Source organism: Vombatus ursinus, unplaced genomic scaffold (assembly GCF_900497805.2).
Source record: "Vombatus ursinus unplaced genomic scaffold, bare-nosed wombat genome assembly UNPS02015255.1, whole genome shotgun sequence".
NCBI classification, from domain to species: Eukaryota; Metazoa; Chordata; class Mammalia; order Diprotodontia; family Vombatidae; genus Vombatus; species Vombatus ursinus.
Window position 1 is genome coordinate 35,839,154 of NW_020955033.1, and position 18,203 is coordinate 35,857,356.

The 18,203-nt window shown below is 37.3% G+C and overlaps 1 protein-coding gene across 1 annotated transcript in view; it reads left to right on the plus strand.

Moving 5' to 3' along the window:
- LOC114031809 (ras-related protein Rab-12-like) overlaps positions 1–18,203 on the plus strand; it is a 50,795-nt gene that overhangs the window by 25,514 nt on the left and 7,078 nt on the right. The window contains exon 3 of the mRNA XM_027846949.1: positions 9,881–9,941. Coding sequence (XP_027702750.1) covers positions 9,881–9,941 — 61 coding nt within the window. The remainder of the gene's footprint in view (positions 1–9,880; positions 9,942–18,203) is intronic.

Consider the following 18,203-nt stretch of genomic DNA (forward strand, 5'->3'; position numbering starts at 1 on the left):
GTGTGTGTGTGTGTGTGTGTGTGTGTGTGTGTGTGTGTGTGTGTGTGATTCCACTTGGACTGATTAACAGAACTAACAGTTTGAGAAATGCTTTCCTAAGTTGCAACCAGTTCTTTTATAACTCAACATATGCTTTCCTAAAAATCATCTCTATGCAAAATTGAGCAATAAAAACCACAGGGCATGTAAGGGGGGAGAAGAATAGAGTGATACCCCCCCCCAAAAAAAAGATAGGAACTTTTAAAAAAAATGGTAGCACGGTTTTATACATGTTAAATGGTTAAGAAATACATAATTGTACCTAAATAATGTTGACACTTGCCTTTGGGCTGCTGCTCAGCCTGAACCCTGTTTCCCAGAGCAAGGCTGCAGCCATAGGAAAGTCGTAAAATGGATCCCAGCCAGCCCTCATCCACCCACAGCTCTCACTATACCATAAAATGTACAGTAAATGTGACACTTTACCCTGAAAAAGAGCTGACTTCTGCATGTGGAAATGGGCCCTGAATTTGATTCCTTGGGAAACCCCCACACTTACCCCATTGGAATTTGCTCTACAATGTTGTGGTTTGAAGCGAGGCTCTCTCCACTCATTCTTCCTTCCTTTGCCTCAGTAGCTCTCACTTCATCGCAGGTTAAAGAAGATGATCACTCCCCAACCCCCAACCACCAGCAAGCACAGAAGTTTAAGCCAGGCATCTCCTTTCACATAGGCCCAGGGTATACTGGTGACTCCTCTGCCCCCTTTCCCCCAGTCTATCTTTTGAGGTTATCCTCTGACTGGGACAGAATGGTGGGTAAACAGTTGCAACTTGTGAGGTATGTAAAGTGGTACAACTTTCTGGGGTCTCCCTATCTCTTGAAGATGAAATGACACATAAGCAAATAATAAATTCTAATTATCCTCAGACTGTTCCCTAATGCATAGATTACTTTGGAACAATTTCAAGTTTTCAAATCAAGCAGTACTAAAACCAACTATGTATAGCTTACATAGGAATTTTTTTAACTCATTTTTAAAAAGTTGTTTGTGTGCTTTTTGTTATTACATCAAGTCATTTCCATATGAATCCTATCCCCTATCTCACTCTTATAATGAATGAACTCACCTTTGTATAAAAGAAAAATAGTTCAGCCATAATAACTTATAAATTGATTTCATCTGACAATTTTATGCTACACTCTGCCCTATAGTCCCCACCTCCCTGCTAAGAGGTGGGATGAATGTTTCATTATCTATTCTGTAGCAATTGTAATTAGTCATTACTATTACTCAGAATTTGGCTTCCCTTTAATGATTTTTTTCTTTAACACTATTAGCAAAATAATTGTATGTATTGTTTTCTTGGTTTTACTTTGCTTACTTACTGCATCACTATATGTGTCTGTGTGTGTGTGTATGTGTGTATGTATGTATGTGTGTATTATATATTTTCTCATATTTTTCTGCATCTTTTGTCATTTCTTATTGAACAGTGATATTCCATTACATCCATGCAACACAGTTTATTCAGCAATGGATACTCAGTTTGTTTAAGATGTAAAAAACATCCTATATTCCCATAATTCAAGTGCAATTATCATTTCTATAACAAAAGCACACATTTATGGGTTATAAATTGTTATGACCCTTACTACTTCAGTAGTAAATACAGCCGAATTGATGTTCTGTATTTCCTTCCATTTTTAGTTTAATAACCTGATTTGCTTTTAAGATTCAAAAGATACTCTAACACAACTTTAAATTAATGACTATACCTACAGAAACAGAATATCCTTGAATGCAGACGGCTTAAAAAATCACTTTCAAACAGAACTAGTACTCTACCAAGTAGTAAATCTTTAAAAAAGAAATATTTAGTTCCATGAATATCACATTACCATAACCAAGGAGCATGAAATGGCTCTTCATTAGTAACAAAAATTCAGCATTCATTGTAATTTTCAAGCAGAATTGAGGTCAAGATTTAATGGTCATACAGTTATTTTACATCCTAGAATGTAGAGATTGTGGAGGGCAGGCCATCTATTTATCTATCAGTCTGGAAAAATGATATGTGGACAGATTATGAAGGGCTTTAAATGCCAAAGAGGAGTTCATATTTTATTTAGGATGCAATGCAAATGAAGCTCCTTGATCAGAGGAGTAAAATGGTTAGATCTGGGCTTTAAGAATAAACATTTGGCTACTGTTGGGAGGATGGACTAATCAGTGAGGGAAGAGAAACCAGTTAGGAAGGTACTTCAGAAGGCCAGGCCAGAGGTCACAAGAGTCTGAACTTGGGGTGGTTGTGGTATGGACAGAGACAAGAGAGTAGATGTAAAAGAAATTAGGAGGGAAGATGGTTTTAGGGGATTTCTGTTTGGGACCTACTGATTTTGAAATGCCTTTGGGTCATGCATGTGATATCCAGCAGGCAGCTGGAAATGCAGAAGTGCAGCTAAGGAGAGAGCTGAGGACTGGATGTGTAGTTTTGGTTGTTATCAGCAGGGTTAATTGGTGAGAAGCCCTCACTAGCTAAGCTATGTCAGTGACTGCATAAGGTAAAGCATGGTCATGCCTCTACTTCCTTTCCTCTCATTCTCCCCTTAACTCTGCAGTCTGCCTTCCAACCTCATCATTTAACCTGGACTGCTTTCTCCAAAGCTAGTAATGATCTCTCAATTGACAGATCTAATGTCCTTTTCTTAATCCTTATCCTTCTTGATCCTTCTGCAACTTTTGTTTCTACAGATCACTCTCTTCTTGATACTCTTCTCGCTAGGTTTTTGTAGCACTACTCTCCTGGTTCTCTTCCTACCTATCTTCTCAGTGTAGGTTCTCTTCCTACAATTCTTCTCAGTCTGATTTGCTGGATATTTATCAGGGTCATGCCTGCTGGCTGGAGTATCCCACAGGGCTTTTATCTTGGGCCCTGTTCTCTTATTCCTGTGTACCATTTCACTTAGCAATCTCAACATCTCCATGCTAATGGCCCAACCTCTTTCTAATAACTCCAGACTCTAATCTCCAACTCCCTGTTGACTGTCTCAAACTAGATGTCCTACAGACATCTTAAACTCAACATGTCCAAAACTAAATCCTATATCTTATCCACCAAGCCCCTCTTCCTAACTTCCTTATTATTGTTAAGGGTGCCACTGTTCTTCCAATCACCCAGACTTACACAACCTAGTTATCATTTCTCTCATCCCTCATATTTAGTATGTTTTCAAATCCTGTCATTTTTGCATTCGTAACATCTCACAAATACAGCCCTTTCTGTCCTCTGGCATTGCCACCATCCTGGTGCAGGCCCTCATCACCCACTCATAGACTATTGTAACTCTCTCTGCCGGTTAGTCTGCCTCTCCCCACTCCAGTCTGCCTTCCACTTAACTGTCAAATTGATCTTATTGAAGGGCAGATCTGACCATGTCACCTCCCCTGTTTAATAAACTCTACTGGCTCCCTCTACCATGTTCAAATGTAAAATCCTTTATTTGGTATTGAAAGCCCTTCATAACCTCTCACCTTTTAGTCTGCCTATACTGTATACACACTCATACACTCACACACCCCACATATACTCTTCAATTTATTGAGACTGGCCTCCTTGCTCTTCCTCAAACAAGACACTCCACCTCCCAACTCCAATTGGCTGTCCCTTCTGCCTGGAATGCCCTCCTTCTTCATCTCTGCATCCTGGCTTCCTTCAGGGCCCAGCTAAAATTTTTCCTTCTGCAGTAATCCTTTCCCAACTTACTTGAGGCTTACTCCTTTTGCCTTACTCCTATTGCTTTTCCTCTGTTGATTATTTTCAATTTATTCTGTATATATCTTATTTGAACATAGTTGTTCATATGTTGTCTCTCCCATTATATTGTGAGTTCAAGAACACAAACTCTTTTACCTTTTTTTCTAGCCTTTTAATTTAGCATAGTGCCTAGCACAGAGTAGGTACTTAGTACATGTTTATTAAGTGACTTCTTAGTCTAGAGTTCTTCAATCCCACTCCACCCTTATCTAGTTTGGAGAGGAGGCAGAAGATAATTTCTGGCATCCTTAGTTGGTTCACTCAGTGCGTTTTACTTCATTTTGCATATTGATTAGATTCTCTACTCTTATACTTAAATTTGCTATACTTACTATGTTTACTTTGCTTCTGACCCATTTAGGGTAATAAACCATCATACAGGCCTAACTGCTTTTTATATTATTTTTAGAGGCAAGTGCTTTCTGATTTCCCAAAAGTAACTTATATACTAACTCTCTTTGAATAGAGATAATAATTGAATCCATGTGAAGCAATGAGATCACCAAGTACGGTAGTATTTAGAGAGAAGAGAAAAGGGCCCAGGACAGAGCCTTGAGGGACACCCACGATTAGTGGGCATGACCTGGATAAAGATCCAGCGAAGGAGACTGGGAAGGAATGGTCAGACAGGTGGGAAGAGAACCAGGAAAGAGCAGTGTCCAAAAATCTAGAGAGAAGAGAGTACCAAGAAGAGGGTGATGAACAATTTCAGAGGCTGCAAAGAGGTCAGAAAGGATGAGAATTGAGAAAAGCCCTTTAGATTTGGCAATTCAGAAATCATTGGTGACTTTAGAGAGAGCAATTTTTGAATGACAAGTTCTAAAGCCAGAGAGCTGAGAGCGTAGAGAAGAAAAGGAAGAGAAATGGAGGCACTGATTAGAGATGGCTCTCTTCAGGACTTTAGCCACTAAAAGGAGAGATATTGCTGGTGGGTATGGGCAGATCAAGTGAAGGCAGTGTGTATAGACAACAGGGAAGCAGCCAGTAGACAGGGAGAGATTGAAGATTAGTGAGAGAGTGGAGATAATAGAGGAGAAAATCTTCTGAAGAAGGCAGGATGGAATAGTATCCCTTGTGTATGTTAGAGGGGTTAGCCTTGGGAAGGAAAAAGGCCATCTTTTCACGTATGAGACAGGGTTAGAGTAGATAGTGAGGAGAGAGATTTGTGTGCTTTGAGTTGGGGAGGAAAGAAGAAGCTCTTGGAGAATGACCTTAATTTTTTCATCCAAGTATGAGGCAGGGTTCTCACCTGAGAGTATAGTGAGCGTGGTGGTGTGTCTTAGAAAGCTGGAGAAGGGATGAAAAGGTTGGAATAACAATCTGGTGAGTGAGAAAATGACTTGATTAGGGAAAGTGTAAAAGTACTGCTTTGCTGCATTGAGGGCCTTGTTGGAATTATGTAACCCAAAGTTGTGGTGGATTCAGTCAGCACAGTTTCATAGTCTTTTCAGTAGCTTCATTCAGTAGTGTGAAGGAGAGCAAAGGCAGCAGATGGCGTGAATGATCCAAGGTCGTGGGTTGGGTTAGGCAAGACATGATGGATGATAAGATAAGGAAGCAAGGGACATGAGTGTAGAGGATAGTGTAGAATTTAATTGATTCATCAGCAGGTTAAGATAGAGAAAGGGAGAAGTGTATAGGTAGTACAGGGATGATAGCCTGGGAAAGAATTGAAGAAGAGAGGCATTGAGTAGGGGGGTAATCGTGAGTAAGAAGACTAGGAATGAAGGTTGTAGGGACTGAATGATTATGATCACATAAAGGAATTTTGTAACTCATAAACATGAAAACGGAACAATTGTGAGTGTTGGCAAGACCATCTCTTTTTATAGCTGAGGTAGAGTTTTAGGAGTAAGTTATGGGAATTCAGTAGATTGAGGAGCTGCAAATCTAGGTTATTTGGAAGAGTATCATATTGGAGTTCCCTAGTATTGAGGGTAGAAGTTGGGGTGGAAAGAGCCTGAACCAAGCATTAAAGAAGGAAGGAAAATATCTTGACAGTCAGTAGATAACAGGTAGCATGTTTTTAAAACTTACGATGGTTAGAAAAATGGAGTTTAGGCAGGTTTGGTGACACGTGTGTAATCCTTGCTGCCAGAGATGTTGGTTGATTGCTCAAGTTTGGGAATTCTGAGCTACAGTAGAGCTAAAACTTATTGAGTATCCAAACTGAGAACAGCATCAGTGCAGTGAGTCCTAGGATCAGAAGGCCAACAGGCTACCTAAGGATGGGCAAAACCACTCAGGTTAGGAAAATGAGCCAGTTAAAACTTCTAGGCCTGCTGTCAATGTTGGGATCAGGTCTGTAAGTGGCCACTGAACTTCCCGCCTGAGTGAGAGGAAGACCATTTTCAACAAAAAAGAAAAATGGAGTTTGAAAGAATTTTGGAAAACATTCTTTTAGGACAATCCTTTTTATAATACAGTTTTACTTTTTAAATTGCATGCTTATTTCATAAATATTATATATTTGAGTCTATAAACTATAGAGGTCAATTTTTAAATATCTCAAAATTTAAGCTTAACTATGTTTTCTTTTAAGAGATTTTTTTCATGTAAAACCATTTAATTGGAACTTAAATCCTTTTTTCCTTCTCATTTAACAAACTAGGATGATGAAATTAGTGAACTTAATATGCATTGAGCCAAATTCATCCCAGGGCTGTTACTCCATTAGACAGTGAATTGTACCCTTAGGGAGGAAATGTCCTTTCTTTCGGCTTCTAAAGCAATGTTTCCCAACCTTTTTTTGATTAGACAGTCCTTTGAACTTGTCTTGGCACATCAGGTGAACTTTCTTTCCTTTTCTGTAGCCATCTATCTATTTACAACCTCGTCTTGAACATTCTACATATACATAAACAGAATCAGAAACTCAGAATTGGATGGGACTTCAGAGTCCATCCCTGTACCTTAATAAGACTCCATTCTGCAAATAATCATCTAGGCTTTATCTGAAAAATCTTAGTAAGGTACAATGGTGAGCATATCAACTTTGGACAGTTCTAATTTTTGGAAAGCTTTGTTTAATAACAAGCCTAAATCAGCCCCTTTGACACCTACCCATTTTCCATCGCTATGCATTCTGGGAACAAGTAGACTAAGTCTTTACCTTTTTTCTTAAGGTGCAGCTTCTGAAGACAGTTGTCATGTGTTCCTCCTAAGTATTTTCTTCTTAAAGTTAAATGTCCTCATTTCCCTTGAAGAGCCACATGTTGAGGCCTTTCATCATTCTAGTATCCTTTCTCTGTATTCTCTCCAGCTTATAAATGTCCTTCCTAAAAGGTACCATCCAGAACTGAACACAGTACTTTTGATGTGATGGAACCAGGGCTCTGACTCTCTGCTCATGCACACTCTTTCTTTCTGAATTCATTCCAAGGTTGCATCCACTTTCTTGGCTGCCACTATCACATTAAGGAGGATACATATGGCATATGCAGTCCAGTAAACACCCAGACCTGTTTTTCAGATAAACTGCCCAGCCACTTCTTCATCTTATATTTGGGAAGTTGATTAGGTTAAAAAAAAAAAAAAGGCAAACTAAAGTAAAATGACTACATTTATTCCTACTAATCCCCCCCGCCCCGAAGATGTCCATGTTAGAAAAAAAAAATTTAGCAAAAGGAAATGAGGAAACCCAGGATGTTATAACAGGCAGATGACTCTCCAAAATGGCCTATTCTCTACTTAAGAGTAGTGTCAATATGTCAAGGATCTCATACTACTGGTCTAGGATCAGAGATCACATGATTGTACCAAAGTTACAGAGCTAGTAAGTGTTAGTTGAACATAGCTCTTGCTGACTCCCAAGTCCCAATATTTTCTGTACTTGGTTACATTGCTTCTGATGAGGTTTAACATTTCAAAGGCAAGTTATTTGGAATTTAGAACTCCTTTCCCAATAGCAACAATGGCTAGAACATAGCACTGTGGTTAGATTTTTGCTGCTTTCTAGCAGTGTGGTGATAGGAAAGCCATTTAATTTTTCTGAGCCTCAGTTTCTTCATTTGTAAAACAGAGCTTACAATCCCGCTACTGACCCTACAGCACTGTTGTGAGGCTCAAATAAGGTAGTGCATAGTCACTGCTGCTGATCATAGACTTCCAGAATACTGGAGATGAGCATTTCTCCTATAGAAGGAGCCCCTAACTTACATATACCTGACTTTTATATGTACTTTACATATGAACAAAAACTCCTTAAATCCCATACTTCAATTTTAGCACTTTCCTGAATCTGGGATAAGGGGAAACCCCAGTTCTGTAAATGTTATCCTGTCCTTAGCTCCTTCTCTCCTTCCCACTGGTATCAGAGTTCTCACCTCATCTTTTCCCCATTCTAGGTTTCTCAAGACCCCTAATGTCTTTATACATACCCCTCTTTCTTCTTCCTGGTCATACCATTCCAACTTCTCACCCTTGCCACTGTAGAAATACTCTCACACTTCTAGAGCTACAGTGTAAGAGAGACATATGTCTCTGACATCTGTTGGAGCTAAAGAAGTCATTGTTGTAAATAGTGGTTAGGTTCTACTTGTACAAGATTACATTTCAAGCATCATATTATGCACTGGCCTGGAAAGCTAACCTCTATTTATAACATAGCTTTTTATGGGGAAATGCTTTCTAAGTTCTGGTTAACTTTCCTTGTAACCTTGGGGGACATCTGTAATTCACTTGATGGTACTATTTTCTGGTAGCCAAAAAACAGCTAAGTTATTTGAAGTGTATAGCTTACTACATACACAGTAACTTGTGTACTAGAAGTAATGCCTTATTTATAAAGCAAGAATTCTTTTCTAAATTGTTCCCAAAGTCCTAGCCGCACTAAGTGAAATGGTGAAGAGGCTAAGGTACTATTTCTCTGTGATTTTTAATGAGCACAAATTTTTTTAAATTTAAATTTCTTTTATATTTAATCCAAGACTGTTAAAATCACTGAAAATGTCTTACCTCTACAGTATTACCCTACATAATTTTGCCTTTACCACCATCATTTCCACATACTATTACCTTAGTATCACACGTTTTTTATAGTTACCTATGTATGAAAGCAGTGTAGTGTAGTGGATAGAAAGCTGGCCTTGGAGCCAGGAAGACCTGAGTGCAAGACTCTAACATATATTGACCATGTGACTCTGGACAAGTCACTTAATATCCCAGCACTCTAGGCTACTAAGACTATAGTTGCAGACAAGATGCACACCTACTTTGTTAGAGAGAGTTCCTCTCTAAGAGAGAGGGGAGGGAATAAGCATTTATTAAGCACCTACTATGTGCCAGGCACTGTTCTAAGTGCTTTACAAATATCTCATTTGATCCTCACCACAACCTTGGGAGGTAGGCACTATTATTGATACCCATTTTATAGTTGAGGAAACTGAGGCAGAAAGGGGTAAAGATCACACAGCTATTAAGTATCTTAGGCTGCATTTGAATTCAGGTCTTCCTGACTTCAGGTCCAGTACTCTATCCATTGTACCACATAGCTCCACCAGGTACTCTCTATACCAATAAAGACTGGTCCCTGCCTATCTGTATGATTATTTATAAGGAACTTCACTTTACCTGATACTGTAATTTCAAAGAACCAGTTAACATTAGGTGGAGGCAAGTGCCTCTAGTGTGTTCCTTGAGGTAAATATTTTCATAAGTTAATAATATTATTCCATAATATACTTCATAAGATCATAACTTTATTAATTAAGGTATGTGTGTATATGTATATATGTATGTATATATACATATGTATAATATGTATTTTTTAATGAAGCAGTGTCTTTGTTACTAGAAAGTAATGTAGTTTAGAACGATAAATGCTGAACAATTCATAAGGTATCAATCATGGTGAACTATACAACTGTATTTTGTACAAAAGTTGGAAAACAAATTAGGTTTATAGGCCAGCAGCATTCCTCTGCCTCTCTTTAATGGCTTATGATGATGTGACTATTGGACTTTTTTATTTCCACTCTGAATAGGAATATACATGTAAAATGGAGAAATATGATATTTTTATTATTTTTTATTTTCATTGTTTTGGCTTCTTATTTTTCCTCTTTACTCTGTTTTATTCATAGGTGTTGATTTTAAAATCAAAACAGTAGAGTTAAGGGGAAAGAAAATTAGATTACAAATCTGGTAAGTAAAACAGTGTGCATCTATGCATCCAGCAATGTGTTTGTCTGTGTGTGTGTGTTTTTTAACATGGATCCATATGCTTGTCTAATAAAATTAACTGTTCCTAAGCTGGTTTTCTCTATTTCCATTTTCTTTCTCTTACCTCATTTCAAAACTTATTGAACTTAGATTGCTTCTTACTTCCTCAGAAGTATAAGAAGCGATAACTTCATTAATTGCACCTTGAAAGTGGCCAAGCACATTTTAAGCATGAGAATATAGGGAACAAGCAGAGACAGTAGGGATACAACACTGTAGTGAGAAAAGCACTGGACTCAGGAGTCGGGGGCAATCCTTTTAGTTATGATTCCATTTAGTAATTAATCATGTGACTCGAGGCAATGTTCAGCTCAGTGAGCCTCAGTTTCTTTAACAGAATTCTGTTAAATACTTTTAAACTGTAAAATGTCATGCAAATTAAGGAGTTATCATTAGAAAACAATTCTAGACCTTTTGGGGAAAAAAAAACAATTTAGTCACGGAAGAGAGTGTTCACCCATTTTGCCATTCCTTACAAATAAGGCATTTTAGGAAGGTAAAAACTACTATAATAAAGAGGTAGTGTTTGTTAGTTCCTTATTTTATTTCTCTGACATGCGTAATAAAAATGTCATCAGCAAAATAGCTCAAATGTTAATCTTTAAAATGTTATTTGTATTTATATGAAATTTTGTAACAGTATCTAAAGGAAATCCCAATATTCAAAGCCATATCAAGTCAATTAAAAAGAAAAGGAAAATTGACCCTAGGAAAGTAGAGGCACTTTTGAATAATATAGCATGAGTGTTTTTCAGTGACTCATATGTAAGTAACCCTTCTAACCATAATTTTGATGTTGCTTTATTGTGTTTAAAATCCCATTTATGCAGATTAGATGGCTAGAATCCAGTCTCAGGAAAGCCTTTTACTCTTCAGCTTTAATATCGTATTCTTTGATAGTATTTTAGTATAACTTAAATTACAACTATTATGAAAGAATGAACTTGGTCTCTTGTTAGCTACCTTTTAAGCTACTAGCTAGCTTTTCTTTAACTGTTAACATTGCTTGATGCACAGACGGTGTTAGAAACTACATCTAGTGCTGAAAGTTTTGTGGGGAAAAAAAGGAAATGGAATCTAGTGGTGGTTTTAAAATGACACCATGGAGATTTTCTATTATGCCATTTTGTTTTTAATGACATAGATGCAGTATACTCAGCTTACTAACTCCTCTTGGCAGGTCAACCTCAACTCTGTTTGTCACACCATGTGTTTGTTTGCTTCCATCTGCGTTAATTGCTGCTTCATCTTTGGCATCACCGGTCACCTAATGCTTGAATGTTAGTGGCATGTCTTCATTCTTCATCTGTGTCCCTGTTTGGGACATAGCTACAGCAGAACCAACATTGCTTGTCAGTGGCCTCCTGCAGTTGTCTGAGGTAATATCTTTTTTTTTTTTTTGAAGTCATTTGTAGCTCACTTTAGTTTTTGCTTTTTAATTATGAAACCTCAAGTTTTAGTTTAAAATATCTTATGGAATTAGGCCATGTCTAAAAAGGCAACACATTTTGATTTGTAAATCGTGACCCTTTAAAAAATATGAAAATACTATTTTTTAAAAGCAGCTGAAGAGGGAAAACTAGGAAAGTTTTAAATTGGCATCCTTTTAATGATAGAATCCAAAAACAGTGACAAATTGTTTTTATATATAAGCTATTGTTTCTCTAAGTACTTCTAAAGTAAAAATTACATTTTTAAAACTTGTTTTGCATAGCAACCACAAAAACATAATGCCTAAATGGGTACCTTAGGTATTTTTGATGATATGGATGAGTTTGAGTTTTGTGAGGTCTTTTGAGTCTTATAATTCATATAACAATCTTTTAAAGGTTGATATGATTAATCATTGTAGACACTTTCTTACCTTGGTGACTGCAGCCTATCTAAAAAGATATTATTTGTCTTGCATGATATGTTTGATGTTTTAAAGGAAAAAATTAATAGTGGATAGTAATCAGATCCCTTAAATTGTCCCAATATACTAAGGCATCACTGTAATCACACTTACCTCTGTAAGACTGCTTTATGATGATTATCTTTTGGTACTTCACTAAGTAAAAACAGCTTTGGTTAGAGACTAAGATGACCTTTATACTGAATTTCATTTTATGGGAGATAAGTAGTTTTAGAACAAAGGCCTATTACATACACTGATATTTCAGATACTACTGTTTTATAGGCTCATTCACGAAATACCAACTTTCTTTTTAATTGAAAAACATTTCTTCTGAGACTGCTGTGTCTTAACTGCCATTTCCTTTAATTCTTCACTCCCCTGCCCTAAGTTGCTCCCATTTTCAGAATTCTTGGTGTTGAATTTGAAAAATCAGACTAACCATTCATCGAAAGATTTAATGATACCACTTTTTCTGACATTCAATTTAAATGTTTATTTGTTCTTTATTTCATATGTTGTTTGTACATAGAGTTGTCAATATAAGTAGTTCTTATGCCCTTACTGGGCCAAGCACTTTATTAAGCATACCACTTAATTTCAAATGAGACCATATTTGTTAAGTGCTTAGCATAGTGCCTGGCACATGGTAGGCATTTAATAAATACTTATTCTGTACCCTTCCTGCTTTGAAGGAGATGTGGTTCTTGTTCTTCAGATGCAAACATGGAGAAATAGAGTTGGTATTTTAAAAAATTATTTTTACTTATTGTTCTTGGATTGAATAGGTAGAAAAACCATAAGGAAAATTGTAGGACTTAATGTTTCACTCTTTTGCAATTAAAGCCACATATATTTTTGTTTGTTTTGTTTCAAACTATTGATATACTACCTCATGCTATTGTAATTTTTTGTGTCATGGACATTTTATTTTACTCTGACTTAACGGGTGTTTTGATGCCACAGTCAGAACCAAGTGCTAGAAATGTAGTTCGAAAACAGTACTGGTACAGCAGTCAGATGGCGGTCTCTCCCAGTCATTGTTCCTCCTTTCTTTCTTAGGGAATTCAGTGTCTGATTCACACACTTCCCTCTCACCCTAGTTTCTGCCTTCATGCCTGGGGTCTTCAGTATTTGTGTTGATGGTCCCTTGTATAGCAGCTAATTCTTCCAGTTCATTGACCTCTTCAGTTCCTGCGACCTCTATCTTAACAACTACAATAATGATAGTAATTATGATAATAGCATTTATTTTGAACTTCAGTGTTTGCAAAGCGTTTTGCACAACAGCCCTGGGAGACAGATGCTGTTATTATCCCCGTTTTATAGATGAGGAAACTAAGGCAGACACAGTCTTAAGTGACCTGCCCAGGGTCATTAATGGTAATTGTTTGAACTCAAGTCTTCCTCACTTCAGGTGAGCTTTTTATTCACCTGTCTCTTCATTTCATCTCATACACACAGGAGTAGTCATGCTCTTGATCTCACCATCACCCATAACTACTATACTGCATGATCCTAAACTCCAAACTTCCTGTGTGTCAAGCTTCCTGTTCTTCTGCCTCACACTCCTGAAACCTTTTCTTTATCTTCACTGTGACCTCTAGTCCTTCTCCCCATCTCTTTTCTTAAGCCCTGGACTGTCTGGCTTCCACCTACCTTTAAAAAATCCTCAGTCATTCAAAGCCCTTCATAACCTGACCCCTTCCTACCTTTCTTTTTTATACCTCACTCACTCCCTCCCCTCCTTCACCACCATGTAATCTGCAATTCAGTGACAGTAGCTATTTTGCTGTTCCTCAAAGAAGACATTCCACCTCTTGACTGAAATGGGTAATTTCCATTTTCTCTGGAAGTTCCCCGTGCCTGGAGTTCTCACCCTTCTCATCTCATCTCCACCACTTTGCTTCCCTGACTTCCTTCAGTCCCCACTAAAATTCCACCTTCTACAAGATCCCCCTGAATGCTTGTGCCTTCCCTCTGTTGTTTATCTCCAGTTTATCCTTTGTATCTCTTGTTTATACACAGTTGTTTTTATGATATCTCCCCCATTAAACTGTGAGCTCCTGGAGAGGAGGGACTATCTTTTGCCTTTCTTTGTATTCCATAACTTAGTCCTGTGCCTAGCACATGAATGCTTGTTGACTGACTGCCTTTCCAATCTTATTTCATATCACTCCCCAAAAGGTACTCTCCATTCCAGGGAGACTGGTCTATAGACCATGTCCTCTGCCTTTGCTTAGGCTGATCCCCACTTCTGACATGCACTCCTTCCTCATCTCTATCTCCCAGAATTCTGAGCTCCTTTCAAAGTACAACTTGTTACCTACACAAAGTTTGTTTGACTTCTACCCCTTTACCCTCACCTCCCACCCCGGTTTTTTAGTATTTGTTCCCTTTTGAAATTGCTTTGAGTACCTACTTAGTGGCAGCTAGGTGGTGAAGTGGATAGAGTGCCAGCCTGGAGTCAAGAAAATGAGTTTTCCTGAGTTCAAATCCAGTCTCAGACACTTATTAGCTCTGTGGCCCTGTCACTTAATCCTATTGGCCTCAGTTTTCTCATCTGTAATATGAGCTAGAGAATCAGTCAGGAAAGAATTGGATATTTTGTTTTACTAAAGAAATAGCTCAACAACCAGTGTTTTCTGAAGATTTGGAGTCAGAGCAACCTCGTGCACAACTGCTTTTCAGGGCCCTCAAATGCTTGCAAGCAGGGAAAGGCCCAGGGATATACACAGAATTTTTATTTTGAGATTAATCATTCTCACATTCCTTAATTGTATATTTAATATATATACATATATAGTCAGAAAAAGAACTTTCTCCATTATATCTCCTACACTTCGATATATATTGCTATGTGTGTGTGTATATGTACATATTTAATTATATTATATGTACATATATACATACACATCTATATAAAAAATTTTATATATACTCAAGAATTTTACCTAAGCATGAAAAGTTAAAAATCATTTGATCTAACAGTGTCAGGACTTAATGCTTCTTTGAGTATATGTCTAAAATTATATACTGGAAATTATAAAATAGTACCAAGGAATTGGAAAGAGCTTAGAGAAGTTATAGACATTAACCATATTTCCTGATTTTCACACCATATATGATAGCAGAGAATCATCTGTATAAAGGAAAAATTCAAGAAAGGCTTTTGAGATAAGAAGAAAACATTTTATCATTACAAATATTTTTATTAATATAAAGTAGTCTTCCATGAGAAGATGCTCCATCAAGCAATTCAAGGCAGAGCACAGTAAAAGATGAACTCTAAAGCATGAACTTAGGTGAGAAGAGAATTGTCAATTCTTTCCTGACTGATTTTTATTACAGAAAATTAATATTATTTAAACATTGATGAGTGTATACAGAAACAGCCAAAAAAAGTGAAAGTTCCTCTTTTTGGTTTTTAATCTTTTAGTGTTCTGTAGTATGGGTTTTCTTGACCTTTTTTGTGTCACAGACCTCTTTTGCAGCTTGATGAAGTCTGTGGACCCCTTCTCAGAATAATGTTTTTAAATACATAAAATAAAATACATAGGATTACAAAGGAAAGCAATTATATTGAAATAAAGATGTAATTTTTTTTTCTCATTGAAATTCATAGACCTCCTGAAATCTATCCATAAATTCCTTGGAGGTCTGCGGACCCTAGGTCAAGAACTCCACCTTTAGTGAGAAGATCACTGAAATGGTTGGAAGTTCTGTATTCAAATCCTGGCTGTCACTGACCAGCATTATTACCTTAAGTCACTTCATCTCTCTGGGTCTCAGGTGTCTCATCTGCAAAATGAAGGTCTTGGAGTGAATTATCTCTAATATCCCTCTTGAGCTTAGAATCTATGAATCTATTATTATATTCTGTGAATATAATGAATAAGAATAAGGTGCTCTGTAGTAAAGGTAAGCTAGGTTCTTTGACATGTATATTAACTCAGGCCACTAGGTTACCAGATAAAATTAATAGGGATTTACACAGATACTGCACTGCTATTAAAGAATTGATATCTCTTATGTTAGTAGTAATTAGGAGGATATTCAGATCCAAGATTAGTTTATTGCACTTAAGTTTCCTAAGTCCCTTTGAAGTCCATTGATATATGTCTGATATCAGTCCTTCCCTCCCTGGGGTCTGCCCACCAAATATATATATATACACACATACACACCTGTGTGTATGTGTGTCATATATGACATATATATGTCATACCTATGACATATAAATGTGTGTGTGTCATCTCTTGACTCTAGAACACAGCTAGAACTTCTGACTGACCAGCAATGACTTTTCCAGTGTGTGTCAAAATTTGGCCAGTTCCTCATCAAAAATTAAAGTATATTGTAGCTTTAATTAAAACTCAGTCCTAGTATCTTCTTTCATATACCAGGTGATTTTTATAATACCTGAGTATGAGTACAGGTATTCCCCAGCGAAGGCATGCCTAATTTGCATATGTTCTACTTTTCACTTTGAGCAGCTGGGTGGCACAGTAAGCACGGTTCTTGGAGTCAGGAAGACTCATCTTCCTGAGTTCAAATCTGCCTCAGACACTTACTAGCTGTGTGACCCTGGGCAAGTCACTTAACCCTGTTTGCCTCAGGTCCTCATCTGGAAAATGAGCTGGAGAAGGAAAAGCCAAGAAAACCCCAGATGGGGTCACAGAAAGTCAGACCTAACCAAACAACTTTTCACTTGACTGAAGGATTAACTCAGGGCATAGTCAAGGTTTTCATCCAGTTTGTCTAAGTGAAAAGTATGAATTGCAGGATATATTAAAAAGGCTGGCTGCTTGGTTTGCTCTTTTAAGTGTACAGTAACTATAACCCTTTCCTTCCAGTCCATTTTAAATTAATAGATAAGCCTCATTCAAATGAAACAGTTTGTTAGTCCTTAAAAGTAGCCTGTTCTTTTAGGACACAGGTAAGAAGCAGACCTATGATTTCATTGGTCTAGGAAACCATCTACCAGTGGCAGGTCAGAAGTGTCTTTGCAACTTACGAGTCTTAGCAAGTTAGTTGCCCAGTGTACTGAAGTTAAGTGACTTGACTAAGGTCACATAGCCAGTGTGTCAGAGGTGGGACTCTTGGAAAAAGAAAAACAGGGCCATGTAATATTTCTTACCTTGTTAATTTGCTTAGCTATTTTTTTCCCCACAAATGTTGCAATGGTAAATTTCAACCTATAGTATCAGTTTTTTCTTAAGTTCTTAAACTTGTGTTTTTTTTTTCCTTTTTTCCCATTTCTCTTTTGGGAATAAGGGAAAAATAACTAATGTCTCCCATGGCACAATTTTTCTGACAACAAAAGGCTGTGTTAGCATAGATGATTGAAATCCCTGGTTTAATTTGCCTAACCCACCCAACCTCTAAGCTGCTCAGCTGAGATGGATCAGTACCATTTCTCTACTCAAAAGCAGGTATGTTAGCATACCTAGTTTTTATTTACATGAACAGATAGCTTCAAGGAAACAAGGAAGAATAGCCAATTTACTTGATCATTGCACATTCATTTATATAAGTAAAAGATTGCTTAATGTTGAGATTTCAAAAAAATAAGATTTGATGTGTTGGGCTCACCAACTTGATAATCTTGACTATTTCCTCACCATCCTTCTGTACATGTCTGCTTCAGAGCAGTGAATCAATAGCTTTAGATTAGAGAAAAGTTTATGATTCCATGGACAAATTTAGGCATTTCTTTCTGTAAACTGAGTCATTAGCTGTAGGAGTTGAATGTTACACCATCATTTTGCATTTTCATAGCAAAAGTCAAAAGACATTTAAATTAGCATTACTCACTGCAGCACTTCAAATGAGCCCTTACTCTGTTTTTTTAAGGAATTTTAAAATCAGGAAACCTGAATTTCTCATACACATTTCAATTCCTTCATTTGGCAGCAAAGGTATCTACAAAGGACTACACTAAGGAGGGAAAAGAGAAAATGCACAAGACTTAGCTGTTCAAATGAGATTTATTAAATGATGTTCTGTATAGACACCTGAGGCCTTGGGTATAGAGATGATGAGAGGCAGGGAACTGGGTAGTGCTGCAGTCCTCCACACCTGCATTGATTAGCAAAGGGATAGGACAGCTCCCAAAATGACTTCCCAACTTTTTAGTTTTATTTCTGGCATATATTAAGGATAACCCTCTCTGCTTATTGGGGATCCAGAATAGTGACTGGTAGTAATCAAGATATTACCTGTTATCCTTGCTTCCCTCCTGTACTTTGGGATGTTTAGAATACTATAACTGGTTGAGCAGGATGAAA